The 18,999-nt window shown below is 46.6% G+C and overlaps 1 protein-coding gene across 4 annotated transcripts in view; it reads right to left on the reverse strand.

Moving 5' to 3' along the window:
• Positions 1-18,999, reverse strand: part of PITPNC1 (phosphatidylinositol transfer protein cytoplasmic 1) — a 208,924-nt gene that overhangs the window by 18,708 nt on the left and 171,217 nt on the right. For all 4 annotated transcript variants that reach the window (XM_036223316.1, XM_036223317.1, XM_036223318.1 and 1 more), the window contains exon 7: positions 1,574-1,729. In XM_036223316.1, the coding sequence (XP_036079209.1) occupies positions 1,574-1,729 (156 nt within the window). The remainder of the gene's footprint in view (positions 1-1,573; positions 1,730-18,999) is intronic.

Consider the following 18,999-nt stretch of genomic DNA (forward strand, 5'->3'; position numbering starts at 1 on the left):
CTTAACTGTGAATAGATTCTTAAAAAAACAAAGGTGCTCAGAGAAAGGCATCTCTCGCACTTTAAACCCAAGCAAATGCTAGCCTCAGATACTCATTAGCAACTCACGTGCCAGAGCAGGTGTGTTTTGGGGGTGTTGATAACACTTCGTTATGTTTGGAAATGGGCAATAGGAATGCCTATTACTACAGCCTAATCCCTACAGGTATTTTAAAGAAAAAGATTCTCAAAACTAGCCGAAGTCTTCTGAGAGAAAAGAAACACAGTGAGGCCTGTGACAATCTAAATATGCTTTGTGAGAGGGGGAAATGATAAAGGGCACTTATGGTTGTGGCCTTATAAGAGCTCAGTTTGGGTTAAAAAAAAAAAGTGTGTGTGGGGGAGAATACTTTAGGAAGTCAAGAAAGGTTCAGCTTTTAAGGGAGACACAGAGCTGAAGCTGGAAAATCTTTACTCGAGGGGTCCTGATTTTCTTCCTGTGTAATAACGGGGACACAGACGGTCCCAGAACTTGATTTCTTTGCGTCTTGCTTGGCGCCCCCGTCTGGTTGGGCAGAAGGAGTTTAGGCGCTCAGCAGCAGACTGGCACAGTTCTGTCTCGAATGTGTTCCAGAGCCTGCTATTATCATGCGCCCAAGTCCGGTCTATTCCTTGGGCTTAAATTCGAGATTTGCACATTTTATTATCGATTGCCCCCCAATTTTATTATCAATTGCTCCCCGTAGACAAATCCATCTAAGTAACAAAAAGCTCAGAGCATTAAGGTTAAATTCCAGCGCTCCCAGAAGAATTTCAGAAAGCTATTTTTTATCAGCTTTTAAGTGGAAAAATAAACAGATATCCAGCCTATCTGGAATGCAGAGACAACCGGGTAGTATTTATTTTTATGGAACTAGGAGGAGTTACAAAGGGCAATGCTTGACACTGAGTTTCCCATTTTTTTCCATGAGGACAGGAATCGTGTTAGAAATCCTGAAGTCATTACCAAGTGAACTCATGCTACCAAATTAACATGTTTGGTCAAAGTGGGCACACAATTGAAACCTTTGTTCTGAGGTGGTAAATAATTCTTTGGTAACAGAATTATTGTATGAGCAGAAAGGCTGACGTGTACTATTATCTAATGGGAATACTGGGATTTCTTGTTCTGTCTCTTGGTGCATCCTCTACCTTAGGGGGTCTACATTTGAAGGATCTTTTGAGTGAGAATTACCCTTGGGGGCTGTACACACAGTGCCTCTGCCTGGAACGCAAGTACCCAAGTACCAAGTATAAGTAAGTACCCATGCTTGGATCTATATGCCAAATGGGGGTGTATGTTTTGAAAGTATAACTTCCTGAATATACTCACTCAACAGACATGGAGGTCACAGAATAAGAGATGAAGTGTAAAACATCTATTAGTGCAAGAAAATTAAACCCATATGTAAAACACATTTTCACAAAAACAGGGTTTTCTAGAGGTGGTTGCCGCATGTTGGTTCAGCACTGATCTGTTGTACATCACGTACTCCAGCGGACAATAAAGAAAGCTGTTTGCTCTGCAGCTCAAAAACTGCTGTCTGTTCACTAACCTTGTGTACGAATTGTTCCACTCTGGTCTGAAGCCCCCAGACCTCGAACTTCACGGTCACCAGCTTGTAGGAACACATGATGGGCTGATGACTGTCTCTCCAGCCTTCCCTTAACTGCCCCCGGCCTGTCTTCTCTGACTTGAAGTGCTTGGGATCCTGGAAAAAATATAGCAAGGAAATGGTCACTTAAAAGTTCGACCGCCTATTTATATGAAATAAATGAAGTAAATAAGTGAAACCAAGTGAAAGAAGCAAGTCTCCATAAGCCACACTGTGTAATTCCATTTATATGAATACCCAGAATAGGCAAATATCTACGGAGAAAGAGATGAGTGGTCTAAGGCTGAGGGAGGAGGTATGACATGGGGAATGACTGCTGGGAACAGTTTCTTTCGGGGGTGATAAAAATGTTCCAAAATTAGATTTACGGTGATTGGCTCACAGCTCTGTAAATATGTTAAAAACCAGACTTGTACACTTTAAACGGTATGTCAATTATATATCAAAAAAAAAATCTAAAAAATACACAAGAGTGATATTAAAAATCCCAATATATGTTCCCTCAGTAGGATTTTTCAGGGTGTGCCCTGGCTCTGGGTTTACTGCAATCCCTGCATCAAGTAATATTATGATGGTCATTATCCTAAGCATGTGTTTACTGAATGCACTGTATGGACACGGTACAGGTCCAGGTATTACATGATGCTCTCCCTTGGCCCGATTTCTTTGTCCTGAGGGAGATGAGAGGGCATCAGCTTTGTGTGTGGCAGGTGTGGTCTGTGTGTGCATAGTTGGAGATAACTTTCTCCCACTCAGAGAACAGACTCAACTCTACTTGGAGGACCTCAGTCCCCTGGCCTTCCTCCAGGGTCCTTCCTCATTTGCATCAATTGCAAGAAGATAGTGAGCCTGGGAAGATGGTAGAAAGGGACTAGACTGGGACGAATATATAATTACAAAATTGACAGAAGAAATTCTGGAAGGAGGGGGGCAGGAGGAAAAGAAAATACATAATAAGTTTCCCAAGGGAATACAGGTTGGTAACCTCGAGAGTGGGCAGCATTTCTGAGTCGTTGGTACCAGCTTTGCCATGCTGTACTTTAATCAGCCAAACTGAGCCAGAAACTGCTGCTGATATTATATGCGCTGGTCTGGGAAGATGATGACAATGTAATAGCAGGACACGTGGGAAAGGCACAGGCACAGGGTCTGGCCCGCAGCGAGCGCTCCACTAGTGTAAGTCATCATTGCACTTCCAAAGGCAGTCGGCGAAGACTTTGATGAAACGTCCAATCTTACAGTTTGGGGCAGACAGCAGTGCCTTTCCAGAGCACCCTGGAATCGCTGGTAAATGACCTGATGTTCAGGGCCATGGGACTAGGTCCTGCCTGCCCTGTGTTTCTATGCCATATAATGCCATTAAGAATAAAAAGAGAAGACTAATAAATCAAGAGCTGCGTCACCAGGGAGACTACGGTAGATAATCTGCAAACGTGGCCGCCATCGCTTCCTTCCTCACTGAACCGGCATATGCTGTTCCTCTCACCCAAGAAGGGGAGGCTGTTTGCCTTCCCCTTCAATCTAGACTGGCCTTGACTTGCTCTGACCAGTGTAATGTGGCAGAAGAGCCACGGTGTCAGTTCAAGTTGTGAAGGGAAGCTGAAGCTGGAATCCTGCCAATGTAAAAAGTCTAGTTCGATTATCCTGAGACCACCATGCTGTGACCACCACACTAGTGTGGAGGACCATATGGTCCGCCCGCTGCAACTGAGAAGCCAGGGATGGGAGGGAACAGGCCACCTTTAATACTGCGATCCGAGCATACTCCACGAGGAACGGAAGATCTGCCCAGCTAAGCCTAGCCAAGGTTGCAGAATCATGAGGAAATAATGCACTGTGGTTGTTTTAAGCCACTAAATTCTGAAGTGGATTGTAACTCAGAAAGAGATAAAGCAGATGTATCATGTGAATTACAAAACACATGCAATAACTAGATCACCAAAGAGGAAGAGAATGAATGCCACTTTGTTCTTTCGCAGAACACACCAGAAGTTCACACAATTGGCCACACGTCTGAACGCTATAAACAAGGAAATTTATAGCTGCCAAGCAGTTCCTGCTGAGCTGAAATACAGGAGCCGAAGTTGAACAAGTTGAACGGGGAAGCTGGTTTCTTTCCCATGCGCCCTTTGACTTCGCCACAAGAGGCAAATGATGAGTGTAATTATCAGCACGTTGACAACTATCTTGAGGCTCAGAAGCCGTGGCTGTGGCTGACCAGAATATGCGTGGCAAACCTTCAGGAACCTGGGAAGGGGTTGTCCCAAATGGGTTAGCAACTGGGTGAACGAAGGATTGCTCCCGAGCCAGCGAGCAAAGGGAAGCAAGAAGACAAAGTTCCCAGCAATCCCGATGTGCAGGAGACAAAGGACCCAGCAAACAGAGGGAGGTGAGCGGGCAGCAGAGGCAGGAAAACGAAATAAAAGCCAGGACCGTGGCCTGACCCGTCTTCATGCCTCCAGACGCTGTGCAGTGTGCAGGCGAGAGAGAGGCCTGCAGATGGAGACCTCTGGGCCACATGGCCGCACCCCACTCTTCCCCCCCAGGACATTCGTCTCTGATTCATGGACTAGCCTCGACTTGTTTCTTTGGCCAACCACTGCTGAATCTGAAATGACACCTCTTCCAGAATCTGTGTATGTTCCAGGCTTCTCAGGAATAAAGCAAGACTGCAGTATTAAGCGTGAAACACTGGCAGATTACATTTCCAAAGCAGTTAAGAGTTGTGGGGCGTCATAGCAAACGTCAGTTCTGAATAAGACAGGAAAAGTACTGCTTGCACAGTGATGCTTAAATCCGTGTGTGGTTCCTAATCGCACCACAAAACAGTAAAATTATATTAGTCTCTTGCAACATGAGGTTTTAGGAAAAATAAGGTAGTGTATTGTCAAGATGCAGGATAGGATTTTTAAGATGAAAGTGGCAATTCGGTTTCATGTCCTCGATTTTATGGGTAAGGACACTGAGGCCAAATGAAATATTTTGCCCCCAAACCACAGGCGCTTGGTAACTGGTTTGGGACTAGAATCCCAGCCTTCCCCGATTCTAGCTCGATGTTCTTTCCACTACATTTACTTTTAATCTCAAACAGCAAAAGGGTGTTTTTGTTATAGCCAGATGCCAAAGCAGCAATTAAAAAGTGAGCTTTTACGGCAACAGCGTGTTGGTTTTTTGCAAGTCTGGTGTAATATCCACAGCTGTCGATTTCGTTGAGTAAATCTCGGACGTGGCCTATAATTAGGGATTTGCTTTCAACGAGCTGGAGGGAGGGGAGGGAGAAGGATTTACCAGAGGACTCCTTTAATCAAAACTTAAGATCGGAAATGAACATTCAGCTGAATGCCTTTGAATGAAGGTGAGAGAAAAAAAAAATCTAACCTTATCTGAAATATTCTGGTCATAAACTTTTCTCCCTTTTCCTGTTCAGGCTCCATCACTCCCATTTCTCTTCCCCGCCCACTCCCCAATACCCATTCCTTTTGCAATCATTTTCTGCAACTCTCACTTTCTCACCTGAGCTGGTGAACATAAGTATCTAAATTGACCATTTACACATCAGTTGACCTTTCTCAGAAACTTTCAAAATTTTTTTTTATTTGAAAAATTTCTGGTTTGTGTTTCTACAGCTATTATAATATTTTGGTCAAACTGTTATATCGCATATCATTCTTTATAAAATAACCGGATCACTTCACATTTCAAACTTTCATTACCAGGCTTCCTTTTTTTAAAATGAGGGGTATAAATCTCCACCTTCATCTCTGATGCTACAAATCTCCTGGGCCTTTCCAAACTTTGGTTTCGGGGTCTGGCCTATTTTAAAAGGACATAAAGTTTGACTTGAGTGTGACCGAGACATTACACGTCTTGAAACTCCTGCTGGATCCCAACCCAGTGCGACCAGAAAACTTGGTGAAAGTTCTCTGTAAGGTGCTGCACGGCGACTCCCAAAAGGTGTGTCCTAGTCCTCACCCCAGTACCTGTAGATGTGATCTTATTTGGGAAAAAAAGTCTCTGCAGATGTTATAAAACTGATGCTCTCAAGATGAGCTCGGACTGGATTATTATTGAGAGGGTGGGCCCTAAATCCAATGACAGATGTCCTTATAAGAAATAGAAATGGAGAAGACCCGAGAAGGGGCCACGTGAAGTCGGAGGCAGAGAACGGAGTTATGCAGCGTAAACCAAGGAGCTCCTGGGGACCCAGAAGCTGGGAGAGGCAAGGAAGGGTGTTTGCCTAGAGCCTCACCTTGATTTAGGACTTCTGGCCTCCAGAACTGTGAGAGAAACCTCTGAGGACGAGGAGCAAGGTCGACCCGCAACCCTCGTGCTTCTGATATCATCAGTCCTGCTGGGGTCTGAGAGTCCAGGGTTTCTAAAGCTCCCCACGCGTCTGAATGTGCAGCCAACGTGAAACCACTGCTTTAAGGAACAATTACCATCTCCCTGTTCCAGATGAGGATCCCAAAGCTCACTGGTGATCCGTGACTTTTCCACAGTCCTCCAGGATTCAGGCTCAGGGCTACCGACTCCTCCCAGACCTGGTCCCAAACCCTACACCCCGCGGACAGGACATTCCCATCTGAAATTTTCGCACGCTCTGTCAGAGGAGAGTCAGTCTCCTCATCTGCAGGATGCTGTTTAAAGGCTAACTCCCCTTGGGGGCTGTTCGGATAATGTCGGCAAAGTCCCTAGTCTGACACCGACAGATGGCGTGTCATCCACAGGCAACATCCCTGAGAGAGGATGAGAGGCACGTGACACAGAAACATCCTTCGAGAGACCGTAATGCAATTTCCTCAGCTCTCAGCAAGGCTCCTGAGACGGAGGCGGCGGGAATATCCGAAGTGCCTTCCGCCGATTATTACTTTGTTATCCTGTGGCCGAGTATAGAGAAAAATGCTGATGAGCGCCGACCGAAATACGGCTGCCAAACACCATGCAGGTGTCCTCGTGTCAGTCAAGGGCCGGCTGGGCGCTTCCATTTCCCGGAAGCTGTCCCCCGTTGGTGTCCCTAAGAACGAGGGTGGAAGAAATCCCGAGAGAAGGATTTCTGCTTACTGGGCGCTGTGACTACGTCCTGGGCCAAGGCCAACTGATAGTCTTGTCTCGAAACCAATTCCTTTCCCTCCTTGTCTTATGTTTCGGTGGCAGGTTCCAAGTTGGCAAAGCAGAGAGCAAAGCAGATTCCCCTACTGTAGGCTGCTCCCTTAAGGAAGTGACTTAACCGATTTCACTGGGGCTCAGGAACCACGTGGTGGCACACTCAGGAGTGGGTCCCAGCCAACAACACCCTGGGCTGGTACCTCCCAACAGTGGAGTGGGTCAGCCTTGAAGTTGGACAGCCTTGAAGTTGGACAGCCTCCGTGCACCTTGGGGCTATCCTCTTGAAGGGCTGAGAGATATACAGAGACAAGAGCAATCCTTTTCTTCCCGTGCCCTTTCGAGCTGGGGCGGGGCTCCCTCTTCTCATGGGGAATGGTATTGTCTATTGTCTGGGAGTCTGAGATCAAGGCGTGGGCAGGGCTGGCTCCCTCTGAGGGCGGTAAGTGATTTGTTCCATGCCCCTTTGCTAGCTTCCGGTGGTTTGGCTTGCTGGCAATTTTGGTGTTCCTTGGCTTATAGATACATACCCTGGTCACACGGTGTTCTCCCTGTGAGTCTTCACATTGTTTTCCCTTGTGCATGTCTGTCTCTGTCTAAATTTCTTCCTTTTATGAGGATACCAGTCATATTGGATTAGGGTCCACTGGACCTCATTTTAACTTGACCTCTGTAAAGACCCTGTTTCCAAATAACATCACGCTCTCAGGTACTGGGCGTTATGGCTTCAACCTATCTTTTTTGGAGGGACACAATTTAATTGACCTATAACCCTGGGTCAGAAGGCAAACCTCCCAGATTCCCCCGAAACTCTTCCACAGCGTGCTCACTCATTCCCAGAGCGCTGAGCCTCAACACTGGGCAGCTGCAGCTGCATCCTCCGCCCAGCTGCTGGCTGGCTGCAAAATGGTCAGGCTGGGGGGCTTCTAAATTCACCCACAAGGAGAGCTCTGGCTCCAGATCCTGTTGGTACCGACAGGCGTGGCAGGGGCAAACTCGACCTTTGTTGTTAAAACCGATTTATACAGAGGGAGGTGAGCCGGTGCCAGGACTGTCTCCCCGGGGCCAGATGGACCTCACTGGCCACCCCTTCTCCAGGGGCTTCCTCTGCACAGGGTCAGCCACACCTTCAGGCCTCACCCATTCTTCACTTGGATAAAGCAGAACCAAGGTGAAGCTAAGAGCTTCTTCCTTAGGGCAGCCCATGTGAAACTGTCTCTGTGATTGTTAGAATCAGTCTCACACCTGGGAGGTGCAAGAAGAAGCCCCCCCGGGACGTCTTGGCCTGGTTGGTACTGGCTTACAGCTCAGAGGCAGTGTTATTAGTTGCCTTTCACTGAGATAGAAAGTCTCCGTGATTAATTACACTTTCAATTTGAACCACAAAGGGCCGTATCCAACAAGGGCTTGCCCTGTTAATTGAAATAAGAAGTTTTTGATAAATGTTAAATGAATTAGGGCTAAGTAGAAAATGGCTAGGAATTGCTACATTATGTAACCATAATGCTCAGCCCTAAAACAGGGACAAACAACACACATGAGATTTTTCCCTGCATTCTAGAACTTTCCTTGAAGACGCTAACTAACGTATTACAGATATTATTCTCATTACTCTCCAAAGAATAGTCACTTAACCAGATAAAATTTAGCCCCGACTTTATCCAAGATTTCTTGAACTTAAATCCTAAAAGGGATACACATAAAAATTAAGGAGCTTTCAAAGAAGTGAGTCCAAATGAACCACATATTAAAGGATCTCACTCATGTGAAATGTCCAGAATAGGAAAATCTGCAGACATAAAGATTAGTTAGTGGTTGTCTAGGGCTGGGGTGAGGTGGCTTTGGAAGGGGGTGAAAGAGTTAAAGCATTCAGACTTGACTTTAGGGGTGACGAACATATTTTAAATTTGATTATGCTGATGGTTGCACATACATGTGAATACACTAAAATACATTGAATCCTAAATTGTATGGCATGTGAACTGTATTTCGATAATGCTGTTAAAAAAAATAACCAAACAGAACTAAGGAGCTTTCAGAGTGTGCTTGAGAACTGACCTAAACCTTTACTTAAAAGGTCAACTGCTATGCATCAGCTTAAAAAAAAAAAAAAAAAAAAACCCCTAAATGCAAACTGTAGCCAGAAGTGGCCAATTCTTGCTTTGTTAGCAGTTAATACCATAAGTGCTATTTTTAAAGCATTTGCTCTTGGCACTAGAGTGTACCACAAATACTGAGTGATTTGTGCTATTCCTCTGCAAAGTGACTCTCTCTTAAAGGAGCTCGGCTCAAGGTGTGTCTGACCTGTAGAAAGGCAGACAAAAAAGGTGGTTGCGGTCGGGGGATTGTTTTGCTGTGTGTTCTGAGCCCTTCTCAGTTAATTCAGCGCCAGAAAAACTCAACACTCCCTACTTAGAGAAGAGGGAGCATGAGAATGGAAAATTTGAGCACGAACCACAAAATAATTTAATAGTCAGCAGTCTTGAGCCCTGAGGGTGACCACTGCTGATAGCTTTTAGGGGCTAGGGAGAAGACTACATCAAAAGAGAACCGTAGGAGAGGTGGTCAGAAGAAAGTAAAGGATGGAAGGAAGGACGAGTAACCGCACTAGTTAGTATTTATTCAATGCTTGCTGCGTACCACACCTCTGCTGGGAACCCGCGGTCAGTTAGAAGCACGAGTGGCTGGGACTTGTGATTGGCATCTAAGCGGGGACTGAGTCCTTTAACTTGGGGGATCTGACACTAACTCCAGGTAGATGGTGTTGGAATTGAATTGCTGGACACCCAGTAGGTTTCAGAGAATTGGCTGGCATCAAACACCCCAGAATTCACCTCATACCAGCCTATAAAGCACATGACTATCTTCATTTTTATAATGTGCAAGCGGATGCCCCATCCTGTTCCCAGACGCGCTCCTGCACGGTTCCGCCCCAGCCTCTGCCACTGGGCATCTTCCACAAGCCCCCTCTTTCGGAAATCTCCAGATGGACAGCTGGCATCGATCCTCATGTTCCCTGCCAACTTCTGGGGCCACACGTCGGTCTCACCCGTCTCAGAGGATGGCAGTGCTGAAGGTGGCCCTGAAGATCCCCAGCTCAGCAAATAGCTTTTTCGCAGACACCTTAATTTCTGTAATTGATTCTTACCATACTCCCTTTACATGGCTTTGGGGTTACGCAAGAAGTGTACCCCCAACACTCTGAGAGTATCCCTCGCCCATCTCTAAATATAGACTGGGAAGGGGGAAGAGGTAGATGATGGGAGCGATGGTGAGAGGGCCAGCAGGGTCACCTGGCTGGCCCTGGGGAGCACCTGGCCTTAGTAGATTAGCAGCTGCCTGTGGAATGTGGGGGCCTGACTCCTTTGTCCTCAGCTTTGGGCCTGGTTCCCAATTCCAGAGCAACGAGACGTCTCCCTCACATCCTGTTAAATAATGCTAACTCGTTCCTCTCAGCAGTAACAGATACGACTTTATATTTTTAAGATCACCTCAAAACCAATAAGGTCATTCAAAGGCACACCTTACTGAGTGTGTGACAGTGACAGGCCAGGCACCAGCTCTTCTAACAGCCAGTGAGCCGAGCTCTTCCCATAAAGAAAAGCAGGCCGTTCGGACTGGCACGGTTTGCAGCCTTTGAACCGGGCCTGAGTGTTGTGGGTTGTCCTGCTCACTCTGGTCTTAGCAGTGCTGTGTGGATACAGGCTATGAAGCATTAATAGCCTCAATCCATACTGAGGATATATGATTTGGCCTAGAGATAGCTGGAGTTTATTAGATCAAAAGCTGATAACAGACTAACAAATACACTTGATGAGCTGCAACATGGCAACGGTGATCAGCACAGGATTAACTGTCCCTAAATCTAGCTTGTTCCTTGTGTACTATATTATTTTGGGAAACTTGGACCTTCAACTTGTTGAACAGAAACTGGGATAGAGATGTTCAATTAGCTAATCAACCTGTAATTTGAAGGCTATAAAGAATTTCCATTTTTAAAGCTGGAATAGATTTCAAACTTATTTAGGCTTTATAACTCATTTTGTTTTCTCAAATATATTGTTATTTGGAATCCCAATACATAAAGAAGGTAAAAAGTAATGAGTGGATTCCTCAGGCTATTTCAGCCTTCATGGTTTAATGCGATGTACTTCGTTATTGATTGGGCCCAGAGGCACCTCTGTGGGGTCCTGGGTTCTCGGGAGCAGAACAGAGGGTTCACTGAAAAGCCTTTGGAGTTAGAAATTTGAATTTCTGCTCCAGCAACTACTCTCTGTGTGAATCTGGGCAAGTTATTCAGCTACAAGACTGGGATGATAAAACGAGGAAAAGAATGTTTCTCAAACTGGGTCTGACGATGCATTCTTTAGGGGGGTAGAATTATTTCCCCCCTTTAATGGGTTCCCACATTGTTTAGTTGTAGGATGGCCAGTCCTCGCCCCGCCCCCGCCCCCCCCCCCCCCCCCGCCCGATCTGGTTCATTTTGACCAATATGCTATTTTCTGGACTGTTCATAAAGAGGACATTTTTTTTCTCCCAAAAGATGGGGAGTGGAGTTCTATGAGACTGTTAAATCTAAGGAGGGTAAACAAGAGACCGGGAAGGAAGGCCCTTCTTCTGCTTCCCTGCTCTTTCTGGAAGATCCTCCCTTCATATGGTCAGTGAGACTCGGGGTTAACAAGATACTGAAGGGGGAAACAGATTTCCCAGAGTGCTTTTCAAAGACAAGTTGTTTGCACCTCTGGCTATACCCGAAGGAGCCAGGTTGGTAGGGGAGAGAAGGCACAATCTTTGAGGCCATAATCGAGGCTTCCTGAAACTTCTGGTGAGTTAAGAGTCTCTGAGCCTTGGTTTCCTTATCTATAAAATGGAGACAATATCTATTTTGTCAAGTTGTTACGATTAAATGGCTTAACCGAATAAAACAACTTAGTGAGGACTTTTATTTTTCTCAAAATTTAGTTGAACGGGGTTTAGCCATTCTATGAGAAATTCGTTGAAACACCTAAGGCCCAAGTTTATCAGCTGGTAATTATATGTCTTTCTTTGGGCCCCTTGACAATAAAAGACGAAGACAAGCGAGTTAATAACACCTATTCTTTCTCGGATGTTTTTGGAGCAGAAGCTGAACAGTTGTACTTGGAATCTGAATAAATACAAGAAATGGAAGAGCGAATCCCTGGGTCAGGTCTTATTTTTTAAGGGAAAAAATACCAGCTCCATTATCACAGAGTCGCAGCCGTGGACTCTTAGTGTGCTAGCTGGGAAAGGGCTTAGATAAGACTGAGCCAGAGGACCTGGTGGACACCGATTACAGTCACAGGTTGGAAGAAATAAACTTAGATGAGGGCTGATTCCAAGCCAGCCCCCAACTCAAAAGAAATTTCGGAAAAAAAAAAACGTACAAATGTATCTCGTAATTAATGCCGTCGACTGGAAAGGAAGGCGTTGGATGGGACTCCACAGATGGTGTCAGAGTCCCGACAGATGGGATGAAATTCAGAGGCACTGGCCCCTCCCCCAGGAGGGGAACAGGCGGTCTTCCAGGCTTACGTGGCCATATCCTTTTCCCTCCACACAACGGAATAACCATAAAACGATTTCAAAACTCGATGAAACAGAGCTCTCTGAGGCAGAGCTGCCCTTCCTTGAATGGATAATAGACCCGAAAAGACCCTGCTCTTCTTGGCTCTTGGGTGAGCAGACCGGGCCTTCTGACCTCGGGGAGCCATCTCTGACTGGGAGCTCCTCCCCGATATGCCAATCAAAAATCAATAATTTTCCACATGTGCCATGGCATGAGGAAAGCTGGGTCACTCTGCTCTGGGGGTAGTTCCCCAAACCTGGTGCATGTGCGCACAGAGCCTTGTGTCCCATCTTACTGTGTTTGGTTTGGCTGGTCTAGAGCGGGGTCCAGGTACCTGCATTTTTTTCAAAGCTCTTTTCAAGGTGATTCCAATATGATTTGAGAACTAAGGAATTCAAAATTAATAAGACTAAAAATAGCAGCGGCTGACAGAGCTGGCCCAAGTCCTGAGCAAGTTGTGGATTTAAAGCCTATTTTCTTGAAAGTAGAGGGAGGTTGACCTTGAGATAGAATTGGAGAGCTAGGTCGCGTATGGCTGAAAATCTCAGGTCCTTTGGCTCCTGTTTCCTTCTTTTGAAGTCTTAACTTTTTATTAGTCTTCTAAAATACACCTGGTAGAAAGGCCCAAGATGGACAGTTGATAAAATGCCCAAACTGGCTTGGGTACCCCCCTGGGGCTCCAACACCACAGACTGCCCGAAGCTGGCACACAAACAGTAAATGCAACTTCTAAGGTTTGTCAGAAGTGAAGCACCAGACACGCGGCATTCTGAATTCGGTTCAAACAATGACAGAAGTAATACCAACGCCTTTTTACAAAAAGGCTCAGTAGTCCAAATGGCTCTATTTTCTGAAGGGTCTTGCTGTACCTGAAGAGGATTTGTGTGATTGTGAGAACTGGAGTGACTGGGACCAACCCTCTGATTTTCTTCTATATTCACACGAACGAGTAAAAAGCAATACACAAACTCCCCTAGCAGCTACTTTCCAAAGACACATGGTTCTACTGAGCATACCCAGCAACACATCTGCAGATCTCAATGCCAGAGTCGGAGCAGGGAAAAGAGAGCATTTATTGAATGCCTACTATGTGCCAGGGACTATGCTAGTCATTTTAATATCCTGCCTTTCACATCATCTCACCACATCTCATCTTTCCATCCATCCATTCGTGTGAGGGGAAGAAGAGATTCCAGATACAATAATTGGTGATGATGAAGTACAATGACTGTGATCACCTAGGAGACTGACCAAAGCCAAGGCTCCTTATCACCTTGAGTCATCTACACATGGAAAACATGAGCTATGAATCCCATCCACAGGCTCCAGAGGTTATCTTTCGCACAGGTCCCTTTACAACAAGCCCAACTGTTTCTCTCTTCTGTGGATGTTTTGCTTGGATGACTCCTTCCTTTTGGAACGTGGAGCCATTTCCCCAAGGACTCTTTCTATCAAGTCAATGGGCCAATGCCACAATCAGCAACTCCATTCCTGGTAGACAGAATCTCTGGTTTTGATCTGGTTTAGGCATTCATTTGCCTCAATTTTGTTTGACTTTTTGGGGGTGGCTTTTTACTACCAAATCTAGCTGGTAGGATTTGCAATTGCTACTCTGGGCACTGAGCTCTAGGGGAGGACCTCATTTATACGAATTACTGTAACAGTTGAAAAGATTTTTTTCCCCTTGAAAAAATTAAAAAACAAAGAGACTACCTCTTTGTTCCTTGGAAAGTGAGGTGTCCGTTATTGGTTTAAAATGATGTAGCCAGCGGATTGTTGAGAGCTGGTCTACTGTTTAAGGCCATTTTATTTCCAAAGGTTTCTTTTTATTAACAAAATATTACTACGGTTAAGATGGCTGGAGGTGATTTGTTCATGAAAGGGATAGCGGAAGCGGGAGAGAAGTAGGTTGGTGAGGAGAAGGGTCCTAAACCTTTTGGGGTCCCAGAGCCTCCGTCACCATCCCGAGAGAGTTAGCCTCTCTGGGGAGGTCACAAATGGAGTCCCCTTGCATGGTGGCTGGCGACCCTGCTTTGAAAACTCTCTGCTATTTGCAGGACAAAATCCAAATTCCTTGGCTTGTCATTCAAGGATCTTTTCCGCCTCGGTCAGTTACTCACTGACCTTGAATATGCCCAGGGACTCCTAGCTTGGCCACTGTCTTTGCCCTCACTTACTCCACTGCCTTTTCAATCTCTCTCATCCTCAAAATTCAGTTTGCTCCCATACAAGCATGGGTCAGGGGGTAATTTAATACGGCTTGGAGTGGGGGCAATTTGGCTATATCCATCCAGCAAGATATAAACCCACATACCCATTGATTCAATGACTTCCCTTTTACTCTGCAGAAATATTAGAACAACACCCAAAGGATATCATATGAGGATGTTTCCTACAGTACTGTAAGAGCAAAAGAATGGACACAGCGTAAATGTCCACCTACATGGGGAGTGGCATAAATATGACCTAACCGTAAAAACAGCACATTATAGAGCCATTACAAAACCCGCTAGCGGGCCGTGTGCTGCTACAGCAAGATGACGAGCTTATACCGTTAGTGAAACAAGGCATGTTGAGAAGTAGTGTGTGTTCCGAGGTTATTTTTATAAAATAATGTCATTTACGCACTATGTTTAAGTATAAAGACCATAAACACCAATTTTAGCAACGGCTATCTCTGTCATGAGACACCGCAGGATATTTGTTTTTCCATGTTACTCATTTAAATCATGTTGGAATCTTTTTAATAAGGATCACATATTAGTTTGTGAACAGATAAACAATACCGTTTTTTAAAGGCTCAGCTCAGATTTAACCACTCCTATAAAGCCTGCCCTGACCACTTCTGTTTATTTATAGAGCCTCCAGCTCCTCCAAGCCCCGGGGTGATAATAGTTTTAAGGGAGCAAATCTTGTGATGGCATTCCTCCCGCTGCCTCGGGCTGTGCTGTCATTTAGCCTTTTATGTCGTGAGACCTTACCCTCCCAACCAGATCATAAGCTTCTTAAAGGTGAGGGTGTCCTACTTTTCATTTTAACCCAAAGACTATGTCACCAGCCAACGTCCTGTACTGACTGCGTCATCACAAAGGATCTATTCTCTGAGATCAGAGGGATGGCAGTTTCCTTCCAGCCTTCCAAGCCTTCTTGGCCAGGCTGCCTGGATCCCAGCTCCCATACAGAAGAAGCTTCCCACTGGGCCCGAGGCCCAGTTCCTCTCCAGGACCATCAACCTGGATAGATGCACAGCACAATGTCCAACTTGTATAGGGGACGGGGGGATGGGGGGAGCAAATGCAAGCCAGTTTCGCAGGAGATCACCCTGGCTCTCCCTGCAAGGGCGGGAGGGTGTTTGCAGTGACACCACAGATACCATGCTGCTTTCCCCTTGGGGTCACCGGGGTGGGGGTGGGGGGCTGGCAAGTGCCCTGGGAAATGGCATCTGTGCTGCTGCCCGGCTTCCAAAGCAGCGGGAGGCGAGAGAACCATCAGTGAAGTTCCCCCCACCCCCCACCGCCCCTGATGTCATCGTCCACTTCCTGCGGCCACCACCAAGCGCTTCCCTCTCTAGCAGCACGGCCTCATGCGGACCCTGCGAAGAGGGCGGACTCAGGGCCTGAGACGCGGCAGATGCTGGGGACCCTGCCCCCCATGACCTCTTTCGCAGGCAGCCTTTCACCCCCAGTTTTAGGGGCGATCACTGGGGAGCCCATTGGCAGCGGAGGCTTCCCCCGCTTTTTCCTCACACAAACCGTGCAGTCAGTCCTCTCATTAGCCAAGAGGAACTTGGAACCCGTCACAAAACAGCTGTGTTACTCTCAGAAAGAAACAGATGGACGGAGGGAAAAGGGAAAAGAAATGACAATAACAACACGACAACAAACCGAACTCAACGGACGTACCCCGGCACGAGGCAGCTGTGTCAAATCTGGCCATTTGGAGATAATTGAACATTTCACCACCCTCAACCGCCCAGACGCAGGGCAAAATGAAATATTTTTAATTTGAGGAAGTCGAGTGGTTTGGACGATGTACTTTGTATGGAAGGGTACAGGTAAGTACGACAATATTTACTCATTTTGTGTCTCTGTTCCCTTTCTGGAGGCCTGCTGTACTTAGCAAACAACATTTAATCTCTCACCCTTGACAGTTATGGGGAAAGTCAGATATATCTGTTTTGTTCGCTCTCCCTTAAGAGAGAATTCAACAGGTATTTATATCGGTGTGACTAAGGGCCTGGCTGCTGATGACTTCTTTGTCCAGGAGGACTATATATAGTCCGGGGGCCTGGAGGTCGAGTTCAAGAGTCCCCCAACCCTGGTCGCCCAACTCAAGGGGGAAGACTCTAAATCAAATCCTGCCTAGAAACTCCCCCTGCACGGTCCTACATTAAGGGGTACCCATTCTGGGGCCTGTGCTTCCAGGAAAGCCTCTTATCCTTTCTTCTTCATTGCTACCCAGGTTCCAAACACTGTAAATTCCCCCCTATAAATTATTACGCTCTGTCTATCATTGGTAAGATGGAGACTTCTTTTATATCCTCTAACATGAAGGGAAAGAGGAATCTGCCTTCTCTGCAGAAAGAAGTTCAAGTTCAGAGGGTAGTAGAAATTAGCCTTTGCTGCCTCAGTGCCTATCACAGAGCCTGGCACACGGTAGGCACGTACCAAATGCGAACTAAAGGAATTCATTAATGAGTTTTGCTACTAATAGGTTTTACTCAATTTCCTTTCTTTGGATCAGTCTACAGGAGGGTTTCTCGACTTTGTCACTTCTGACACCTTGGGCCGGCTGACACTGTCTGTGGGGTCTGTCCTGTGCATTGTAGGATGTTTAGCTACATCCCTGGCCTCTGCCCTCTAGATGCCAAACATCTTCCGCCCAGTGGTGACAATAAAAAATGTCTCCAGATGCTGCCAGATGTTCCCTGGGGGGCAAAAAAGCCCCTAACTGAGCACCACTGATGTAGGGGCGCCCCCCCTTTGCTTTACATAAATCGATGATGATTTAAAAAAAAAAAAAAAAGGCAAAGCACACACACTCACACACACACACAAATCCTCTAGTTCTGAAATTCCTCCACCAGGGACTTACATTTCTTTTTTCTTTTTTCCCTCTCTACTCAAGGCATGTCTGAAATTTTAGAAGCTGCGTATGCCTTCCTGCGTCCCTAGGAGAGCGCTTCGGGTGGCAGCAGCTAGGAGGCCCACAGGGAAGCCATTTTCTCTCGTCACTTGAAACGGAAGCCAAACCTTATGAACGACTGCAGTGAGTCGAGGAGGAAGAGAAGAGCGTAGGACTTTGCACCAGCCAACACGGAGGGCCTCCGAATGTGAGCTCTCTAAGCCTGATTCTCGGGTCGCCCAGGCTGGACTAGTCCTGTAGGCTGGGTGCTGAGATGTGTTCTTTGCACCCTCCCCCAGTACGGGCTCACTGCCCGTGCCCTGCGGGCATGCTGCAACTTATCGTCCTCCAGAGTTCCTCATTCCTGGGCTGGGATCTTCGCTTTGAAATCTTGGCAGAGCTTCAAAGTATCAGGACAGAAATCTTGGTAGAGGCAACAACCCATGTATTAACTACATAACAAGTACGATCTGCTCAGATTTTGGCTTCATCTCCTATCTGATGCTTTGGCGCTAATGGGGCTCAGTCCAAAGAGCCTCAGGACTGATGGGGGACGGGGCCTTGGTGGAGCTGTGTTGAGACTGATGCAGGTGCTCTTTGTGCCCAAGAAAACACACCGAATTTTCTTTTTGACGATTTAGTGCTGCCCTGCAGAGTCCTACCGTGGACACGAGAAAACAAAACTGGAGACTAAGAGGCTCTGGGGAGCTGCAGCCGAGGCCCCGGGCGTGGACTAGAACCAGCAGCACCACAAAAGAGAGTAAGGAGAGCAGCGGATCCCAAGTCTCCAGTGTCCTTCTGCGCCCCTGGTTGGGGGTGGCACATGGGCCATCAGGCGGAGGCCACCCAGCGGAAAATTCCCAGCTCCAGTGACCAAAGGACAGAGGCATTCTTGACTGTGTGGCTGAGAGGTTTCCAAGGAGAAATGGAAAACTAAAAGAAGGCGCGTTAATCCCCTTGTCTGGCCCGGATGGCGCAGTGTGCGACGGGAGCTGGGTGGGGAGGAGTGACCCAGATAACCCTGGTCCGAATTCATGAGCATCAAAGATCTCAGAACAGATTCAGCCTGCTAGCGCTTCGGCTTTCTCCACAGAAAACGTGTTTATATTTATGATGCTGACATAGTCAACTTATGAAGACAGATTGGAAGAAAAAGCCCATAAAGCTGTGTGCCTGGGATAAAAAAAAAAAAAAAAAAGAAGGAACTCTAATTCACAACTGTTAGCTTAATGGCAACCAATCCATTTTCTCTGATGGCGATTGCTCTGAAATTGTGGTTGCTGGGTGGGGGTGAGGGGAAAAGGGGTGGGGGGGGTGGGGGGGTGACAAAGCCCCTGGCTTTCTTACTCATTCGTAGAACAACTGTTTTGTGAGCATCTGCTAAGTGCTGGTGCTGTACTAGCTGCTGAGGGATGGTGATAAAGAAGACAGCTCTTGTCTACTTGGAGCTCTTGTTATAATACGAGCTAGCACGAGTGAGCATGAGCTAGAAGCCACAGACCAGAACTCCGTGGACACAGGTGGGGGAGCAGGCTGCCTAGGCAAGCAGAGG

The sequence above is a fragment of the Rousettus aegyptiacus genome, unplaced genomic scaffold (assembly GCF_014176215.1).
Source record: "Rousettus aegyptiacus isolate mRouAeg1 unplaced genomic scaffold, mRouAeg1.p scaffold_m13_p_6, whole genome shotgun sequence".
Lineage (NCBI taxonomy): Eukaryota > Metazoa > Chordata > Mammalia > Chiroptera > Pteropodidae > Rousettus > Rousettus aegyptiacus.